Source organism: Cinclus cinclus, chromosome 1 (genome assembly GCF_963662255.1).
Source record: "Cinclus cinclus chromosome 1, bCinCin1.1, whole genome shotgun sequence".
Classification (NCBI taxonomy): Eukaryota; Metazoa; Chordata; class Aves; order Passeriformes; family Cinclidae; genus Cinclus; species Cinclus cinclus.
In genome coordinates, this window is record NC_085046.1 from 92,866,738 (window position 1) to 92,876,250 (window position 9,513).

The following is a 9,513-nucleotide window of genomic DNA, read 5'->3' on the forward strand; positions in this document are numbered from 1 at the left end:
CTTCAGTGCTGATATCCAGAAATATGCAAGGGAGAAGAGAAAGGATTTCTTATCCAGCGTGATGTGCAGAAGATGGACAGATGTAATTGGTGTTATGGGGCGGGGATACTTCCACCTCTGAAGACCAAAATTCTTCTTCCACCTTTCTTTCCTGAGGAAAGAGGCATAATACAGCTTCTTGAACATTTTCATGTTTAGTCATCTCTATGGAGAACTTCTTGGTTATTTTTCTTTTTGCATCTATTTTAATACTTGGAATAATTTGACAAACACATAGTTACCCTCATATACACTCTGGCAGGATAGGTAAATACTACAAAGTGTATTTACTGTATCAGAAAATTGAGGCAAAAATTGAGCGACTTATTTGAAGCCATAGAGTAGTGCTAGGACAGGGACCAAACTCGTACAGACCATTTGTGGTTTTCCCCTAGTATTTTGTTCTATTTAAAAGGAAGAGACATCAATGCCAAGAACTGTATCAGAGGCAAATTTTCTCACATTACCGTGGGAAACAGAAAAAACATGTTACAAACTTGGGGTGAGTACATGGTTATGCTTTGTGAAGGTAATGGCTCAGGGAGACCCAGCAAACAGTAATTGTTTATCAGTGGGATAAGGTGAGATTTCTTCCATTCTTACCTTCTGTTGTCAAAGTCAACGCTTCCAGCATGGCTTTGTTTAATCATTCATTTTGTCTTCCTCAGCAATTCCAGAGTTCCACAAGAAGCTCTCACTGCTGGCTTTCTGGATGAAGTGTACTGGCCCTTCAGGAGTGTATCACACCTCTGCAGATAAGATGATGAAGCAGTTGGATATCAATTTTGCCACCACTGTGAATGAGGAGTGTCCAGGACTTGCAGAAACAGGTACAAACTGCTGCAAAAAAATGTGTCAGCCATCAGAATGGAGAACAGTTTTGTACTGAGCTTTGTTTTCCAACCCCTTGGAGATCTGTTTGGCCACAGTTCCAAGATCTTATTTGAAAACTAATGCTACAACTCTTGAAACAGTTTTGGCCTCAGATAATAATAATAATTTGAAAAAATGGGTGAGGTTAACAGAAAAGAAAATACTGTTTTAAGGTTTATGAGCTAACCAGGAAGAAAGTCTATTCCCAAATACAGATTTGTAAGTGATTCAGTGAATCAGGAATCCTTGCACTTAATTTTGTGTATCTCTATAGTGCCCACACCCCATTACAGTGCACCAGGATGAAATTAATCCACATTCAAGGGAGTTTGTCTGAGCACAGGTTCTTATCTTGTGTGGAATGTACCACACCTTAAACTCTAGCTATACTGACTAGCTCTCCCTTGGAGGGAATGGGGAAGGAGGCTGATTTGCCCAGGTGTGGCCACCTGAAGTGTGGATGCCTGCACATTGTTCTCCTTCTTGCTCCATGCTGCACCTCTCACAGACAGACTAGCTTTCTGCATGCCACACTAGTGCAGGAACATAAAAAATAGCAAAGCCAAATCCTGCCTCTGTGCATTTCTCCCCTGCTTCAGTGGCACTGTGGGGATGTAACAGGCAGTGCATGTGAGAGGGGTTTACAATTCGGGATATTGTTTGGGTAGAAACAATGCTGCATTGATTGCACAGGAAGCTGCACTAGTCATCTGTAAGCTCAGGCAGAGGTTCATCCTTACAAAGATATTCTCTGGTAATGAGACCCAGACAGGGAGAAGCCTGTCCGGTTTCTTACCTAACCACAGCTGAGTTTAGAAACATTGGGAAATATCTGGCCTTGCAGATGTGGTTCTTTCTGTTTGGTTTTGAAGTGGTCTGCATAATGTTGCCAGCAGCTTTTGCTCTCACTAACCTGTCTCTTTGTCCATGGCTGCCTGTAGTCTTCAGGATCCTGGTGTCTCAGATCCTGGACCGGACAGAGCCTGTCCTCTACTCCAGTATGTCCTCCGAGACCATTACTGTCTTTCAGTACTACAACTACTTTGCTAGCCACAGTGTCAGTGACCTTGGAAGCTATTTGCTACAGCTCGCCAAAGAAGGTAGGGTATATAAATTCTGCTGGCTAGTTAGGGAGTACATCCTTGTCCTTCTGAGCTCAACAAAAAGCAGTTCAGCCCTGAGGCTGGTTTTACAAAAGGAGGAGAGAAAAGAGACAAAGAAGTGTCCTGGCTATTAAGTGAATGCACCTGAACTGTTGTACATGTCAAGGGAAAGGAGCTGATGCAGATAGACTCTCAGTCATTTCTATTTCCATATTCAAATGGGAGAAAAAGAGTTCTGAAAGCATTGTTTTTCAGGAAATGGCTGATGTTGTTGGGCTAAGCCCAAGGTCTGGGAAGTTTTCTGTGCCCATAGCTTGGATGATGTCTTAGTCTTTCACCATCTGTTACAGAGACACCTTCTGAAGTGCTGAGCAATTCACAGGAACCAAGGGATCACAGCACCTCAGAGTTTTGCAGGCTCTGCCAGCAAGAACTAAAGAGAGAAGCAGATGCTGCACAAAGTGTGCTGGACCACAGTCCATGGCAAGCCAAGTCTTCTTCTCTATTTGAGAGGGAGTTTGAAGAACCTTGCCTAGATTTCCTTTTTATTTGAGCACACTAGGGAACTTTTGCTCAAAAGCCTGGAAGCAAAATGGCATTTCAACTCACCTCTGAAACATATTAGCCCTAGCTGTTGTTGACAGACATCAGTCTATCCTGGAAAAGTTCTCACAAAGCTGCTCCAGAAGTCAATACATTGACAAGGATATTTGGTTTCAATTGTTAGAGGGAGATTTTACATCTTCCAGCAGAAAGCAGAGATTTGGCAGGTAGGCCTTTAGCTCTGGGTAGGCCTAAGTGCTGCACTATCCCACAGCCCATTTACTCAACTCCTCACTCAAAAAAGGTCTGAGAAACTGGCCCAGCTTAAAGGCCAGACAATTCCCCATGCAGACACACTGCTGCCATGCTGCAGTTGCTGAGGTGGGGATATTTTCATATCCTCAGTGTGTGTAGTATAAATCAAGGATTGCTAGAGAAGAAAGGATCAATCCAAAATACTGAGAGGATAAAATAAGTAACACAGACCTTTTTCTTGCACTTCTAGCGTCTGTGGTTCAGGTGCTGCAGTCAGTGAAAGATGGAAAACTGCAGCAAAATGTGTCCAAAATAAACTCCAATAACCTTCTACCACAGCAGGAAGTTTTGAGAGCTTTAGCTTTACTTCTCAATGAAAATAAAAATGAAGTCAGTGAGACTGTGGCATCACTTCTGACAGCAACTGCAGAAAACAGGAACTTCAGGGAGAAGGTAAGTGGCAGAAAAATCACCTGTCACATGAGAGACCTGTGTCGTCATGACTTTTTTCTACCTGTATGTCTCAAATGTTTGTGCATATAAAATAACTGGTCCAAGCTTTATTTAAACTGGTACAGAGGGATATCCTGTCTAATTTTTCTGCACTTGTGCAGGTCTGTTTCTGTCTTTATGCCAGTCTGCTTCTACCTGTTATTATTCTAAATAGGTACTAGCCAAAACTGCAAATACTTATTGTGTGCTGTGCTGTCCTGCTATTTTCCATACTTCAGCATTTTTGCTGCCCTGTCTCAGACTTGGCTTCAGTCCAAGGCTTCAAGGTAACAGTATCACCAACGCTCAAAGAAGTAGGTCTCAGATTTTTTCTTTTTTTTCCAAAGGAGTCTGCCGTTTGTGGGACTTTTCACCATTTCTGGAGGGGATGGGCTACCTTGGGCAAATGCAGCTCAGCTGTTAGAACTAAGATTTGAGTCTATCTCTGATACCAAATGCAACAAGCAGGGCCATGTTAAACACAGAAATTAAATAGAGTGGAGAAGGAAGAGTAAGAAGAAATGAGGGGTTGGCTCCTATCCTTTCATGGCAGACCTTTCTCTACTATCCTCCTTGTTCTCTGTCAGGAAAAAGCAAAAGAAAAGGCAGCTGGAAGAGGAAGAGTGGCAGAAAGAAGGCAAAGGGAAGAGAAAAAGGAGCTCAGTCTTTGCTTCTCTTGTCTATCAATTCAATCCCTTATTTGCTTGCCCTCCCCCTTCATCTTCCATTTTTGCAGCCTCTTGGTATTCCATACCATTCTCTTCCATCCCCAGCTTCCTGGAGGCAGCATCTCAGGGAAAATATAACCTTCTCCTGGAACAGGCATGCATAGCTGATACTGGTCCACTGCCTGCAGGAAGGACCACAGAGAGGCTTCTGTAAGGGTATTATGCAGCCTCATGCTTCAGATGAGTTCACTGTGCTGCTGAGATTTGCTGCTCAGTAGTAGCTACTAATTTCTAGGGTCAAGCAGTAAACTGGTCTAGCAGTTCATGCTGACATTGTAATCGTTACTTTTAAGTCTCCCTGGGGTCTATAGCAACTAGTGCATTATTGACCCTACATTAAAGAGACCATCTCAAGGGCCACCTCTTGAGACATTCAAAGCTCTTTGGTGATGTATGGTGAAAGGCCTTCTAAGGTGCCAGATTCTGTATCTCACTTTAACATGAACTTCTCCTCACCAAAAGCTGGCCTGAGACTGCTGATTTATGACTAGTGGTCTAGCCTGGATCTGCTGCAGGGAATTATCCTACCCTGTACCTTCCCACATGCTCACTGTGAGGGAGGTAGGCTGCAATTGCTCTCCATTTAACAGTAGGTAGCAATACCTCCATGCTCCACCCTTCTCCATGGAGGCACAGACATTTTTATTGCTATTCTTTATCTGTTTTCAGGCCTTGATTTATTACTGTGAAGCACTAACACAGCCCAACCTCCAGCTGCAGAAAGCAGCTTGCTTGGCTCTACGATACCTCAAGGTAAGAAACAAGGAATACACTGTGGTGCTTGGCTTTGCTTTGTAGAAAGGACATCTCATAGGTACAAACAAGACAATAGAAATTGCAATAACAGCAGCAGTAGTGTTTTTGTTTTGTGTGCTGTGCTCCATCCTTTTCCAGATAAAGGCTTAGAACCTTCCAAACCACAAACACCTGGGCTCTGTGACCTTGACAAAGTTTTATCTTTTGCATATCTTTTCCTCCCTCTCATATTTGCTTCAGGAGACTCACAGAGAAAAAAAATGGTTTTTTTCTGTAAAGTACTGACTGAGAAGGATAAAAAAATGCTTTCCCAGGACAAAATTAGCTCTAATGCATGTAGGCTGCAGTAGCAGAAAAGAGAGATCACAGCTTGTTTTGTGACAAATAACCAGTACAGCTGGGCTCTACAGCTTCAGCTAGCATGTGGTACCATCTTTGCATTCTAGCCTATGACAAGATGGGAAAATGCACTTTTGTTTTGGTTGTATGGATTCATGGGAGAGGGCAGCCACCAAAGCCTGGCTGGTGCAGGACACTGGAGCAAAACTGTGTTCCATGAGACAGATGCACTTCTGACTATTTCTCCCTCTAATCTGTCCCCTGGAAGGCAGCTCTAAACTGTAACTTCATCCCAGTCACAACTGATGCCATCCAATACATAATACAGTATTGTTTAAATATGAAAAAAACTGTTCTCTTTAATGAGAAGCTAGCAGGCATCCCTGGGAGGCAATGGTGATGGACATTAAATCTCTGCTGCATGCAGGGTGCAGTGGGGTTTTTGTTTGCTCAGGAAAACTCAGACTAGGAACCAGTGGTGGGAACTAGAGCTAGACAAGTTTAACTTGAGTAGTGTGGCTCCAGTGAGTCTTGAATAGTGAGAATGGCTGGGGGAAAATGCCACTGAGGGAAAGTATCATCATTTGGGGCCTTCAAAGAAAAAGCTGAAACTGGAAGTTATTACTTCCAGAGATAGAAATGCTACAAATGGATAGGTGGCTGTGGATGGTGTAACCCAAGAGCAGTTTAATCCACATCACTTGTACAAGGTCCCACTGAATCTCTAAGGGGCTTTTCAGATTGCAGCGAATTCTGTGTTGCTGTGGCCCCATCACTCACAAGCATTCAAGCTGTAGTCACCAGAATGCACCCAGTGCAGTCTTACCCTGAGTCACACACAGGTGACCACACTGAAGACAAGGTGGTGAGATTTAATGGCTCTGGCAGCAAAGCCCTCATTCTGAGCATGTAGACCAGACCTTGTGCCCCTTGGATCAACAGGGCTCACACAAATACTGACTGTGGCTCAGTGCCTCTTCTGGGATCACACTGGGGCAGTTCCTGCCCTTCCTATCACCCATCTCATAGTATTAATTAGCCAGCCAGAGATACAATGACAGCTGCTTCCCTCAAAGACCTGACATTTTTGTGTCATAGAACAGGATTATTCCTTGCTTTCTTCCCAAAAATAGCAGAGCCAGGGCAGAAGTCTGCAAATATTGGTGAGCCCAGGATTGACATGCTTTGTAGGAAATCCATTTGCTGGACCCCTGTCTCCTGTTCACTTCCCTGCTGAACCCTTACCTTAACATTTTATGGCCTTGGTCCACAGCCCATCACCTATCCAGTCAGAAGTGGCAGACATAGCTGGTCTGCCAGATTTATGTGCATAGGGTAGGAAAATTAAAAAGGGTCCACACCAGCAGCAGAAAATACACCTCCTCCAAGTGCTTCCCCTCAGGGAAACCCCATTCCTCCTGTCTCCACCAAAGCCCTCTGCTTGGAGTGGGAAGGGCAGTGCAGAGGATGGTTACTATTTCCATGCAAGGTTGTGGAAAAACCCCAGAGTGTACTTGTGTGGTACTAATGCAGTTCTTTTTGCACTTCCCAGGCTACTGAGAGCATTAAAATGCTGGTCACTCTCTGCCAATCTGACAATGAAGAGATCAGAAAAGTGGCGTCTGAAACCCTGCTCTCCCTTGGTGAGTTGCCTGGTTTAGAGCAGTATTTAATTTTTAGCAGAGCAGCATGTAAGACACATGAGTTATGTAAATGTGAGACTGTAAATTGAAGCAAAACTTTACAGAGTGACTTAATTCAGAAAATACAAATTATTAAAAATGACGCATTTAGAAAATGAGCCAAAAAGAGAGAAATTGAATTGTGTGAGTGTGGAGGAAAAAGTACTAAAAGGAAGGATAGCAAAGGAGAAGTTGAGAAACAAAAATAATTTATAATTAATCTGCACAGTTTCTGGGCACCAGTACTTCAGTGACACAGAAAAACTGTGTTTTTCTGGCCTTTCAGCTAGGCATAAATTTCTGCTCCATAGGGGAGGTGTCTTTGTGTGACTTTAATTACGCAAACCCTTCAAATATGCTCTTCCACTCACCACTTCAGCAGGAATTCAGTCTGATGTTGGACATGTTATTACTCAGTTTATAAAACAACTAGCCTAAGGACACTTGAAAACTCTGATTGTTCTGCCATTCTTGTAGACAATATACAGAGACCATTTTTGGTTCCTAATGGCCAGTTTAACACATTAGGCTCAATGCTGTCTTTGGGAAAGTGCATATAGATGGCAGTAGCTAAGGAAAAAGGGTTTGAAAGACACAATTATATTTAGCAAACATACTGCTTCCTCTTTTTCAGCAGTATAGAAGTAACGACGTGGATAGATTCACTTCTTCAAAGTGCCAGGAAGTGGGAGCTGGATAAACTTTGTATTTTCCAAGGTTGATGTAGATAAATATAATTTACCTCAAGTACATCACAGCAGCAGCAGCTGAGACCTTGACAAGCACAAATAGGTCATTCAGTAAGACAAGTGTGCAGATACTGTCACCTACTCATACAAGCCACATCTGCTTCTGTTTGGCTTTAGATAACCAAGCAAGTTACATGGGAAAATAATTTGAAAAAAAAAATTGAACATTCAGAGCATGTTTTACTTTACCAAATAATTTCTGAAATTGCTTCTAACATGATAAATTTTAAGAAGGGTAGAAGTTACTGGCCAATCAGTACTTTCTAACAGCAGAGGATCCAGTATATTAAATGTTCTATGGCCATGACATAATACATTATTATGCTTTATAATTTTGCATTCAGGTGAAGATGGGAGACTGGCATATGAACAGCTGGACAAATTTCCCCGGGAATTTTTTAAAGTTGGAGGCCGCCGTGGAACTGAAGCTGCCACAGCTTTTTAGACAGAAAAGAACCTGCTAATATTTAACAGGCATTAAAGAAGCACTTCAGTGTGGGAAACAGAATAAAGACTTTAAAGAATTCTATGGGAATGCTCCAAAATCTGGTAATTTACAGACTTCTCAAAGAAAAGCAAAATCTAAAATCCAGCTTAATGGTTCCTATTGGCTCCTCATTGCAGCTCATGATGGAACAGTTGGATGCTGAGAAACAGTACTTTCTTGACTGGTTCTAAACAAACAATGTAATTGCAGTTATTCAGCCTCAACAGACTTCTGTGAGGTTTTTAGAATTTGGCATCTCCATATATTTTCCTATTATATTTACTTCCTTGAATTTGTTGTGAAAGCTTGAGACGTGTGATACCGTATCTAACAAGGATAATCAGGAGGCCACCTGAGCTGGTACACCAAGAAGTTTTCCCTTGAATCCCAAATGAAGTGTCTGCTGCCATGCAGTATCCCCAGCAACACTCCAGTGGCAGGAAATGCTGCTCAGCTTTCTCAGCTGTGTCTTGGTAATGAAATACAGGGAAAGTTCTACAAGTTTTGCCTTGAGAAACAGCAAGAAAAACAGCATGATGTAAACCCTAGGAGGCATCACTTTGGTGACTCATTCTAAATGCCTCCACTGGTCTTTTATTCCCTTCTCTTGCCCTCCAGGAACAAACCATCATTAATCCAGCCATTTGTGAGGGGGATCAAACAATCATGTAGGTTTCTGAAAACTAAATGAGAAGGTAAAGTGCGTTTATTTATTCTGAGAAGAAAGAGTGAATACCGCTCATTGCGTGAATCCCCAAAACCATTTTGTCCTGGAAGTTGCAGGCAGGATTGGATTTCATACATTCTAATTAGAGGAGCATAGTTTCTATAGAGCGATTTCAACATAAAGAACAGAACAAACTTAAGTGGACCTCGGAGGCAGTAACAAACAGAGGGAGAAGTGAATGTGCACCTCCCCTCCCTGCACTGCAAGGTTGAAAGACAGCGCGTGCTTCAAACTGTTGATTACAAGCCTTAACAGAGGAGGTGAATAGAATTTAACAGAAGCGTGTTCCTGTACTGTGTTCATTATGCATGAAATGCTATTTAGATGTCAACTGAAGTATCCAAATTTGCATAGATGACATAGAAAATACTGCAAACAGTTCACATCAAAAGGAAAGCTTGTGAGCCAAACACTTTGGCAGGCAGTGGTCATTTGTTTTGTTTTCTTTTTTTACTGTGAATGTTACAAGAATGTACATATCTGTATATTTATAAATATATATAGTCTCCCTTTAATTAAAGAAGTACATTTTGTACAGTGCAAAATGTTTCTTGTTTACTGAGGGATATAAACTCTTTTTGCAGGTGAAATAGCCATGTTATGGATTTTATACTACACCTGTCCCATTAGTTGAATTCTTTCAAGGTGTCCTTTTGTATCTACTTCTTTTAGTTTTGTGGCATTTGTACTCACCATATTTCCTATCACATTTAAGTTATAATAAAGATTATTTTTAATTA

The 9,513-nt window shown here is 42.0% G+C and overlaps 1 protein-coding gene across 2 annotated transcripts in view; it reads left to right on the forward strand.

The window, feature by feature from the left end:
* RIPOR2 (RHO family interacting cell polarization regulator 2) overlaps nt 1–9,513 on the forward strand; it is a 67,196-nt gene extending 57,683 nt beyond the window's left edge. For both annotated transcript variants that reach the window (XM_062487410.1, XM_062487418.1), the window contains 6 exons: nt 708–869; nt 1,854–2,012; nt 3,064–3,266; nt 4,703–4,786; nt 6,681–6,771; nt 7,904–9,513. In XM_062487410.1, the coding sequence (XP_062343394.1) occupies nt 708–869; nt 1,854–2,012; nt 3,064–3,266; nt 4,703–4,786; nt 6,681–6,771; nt 7,904–8,004 (800 nt within the window). In that variant the 3' untranslated portion in view covers nt 8,005–9,513. The remainder of the gene's footprint in view (nt 1–707; nt 870–1,853; nt 2,013–3,063; nt 3,267–4,702; nt 4,787–6,680; nt 6,772–7,903) is intronic.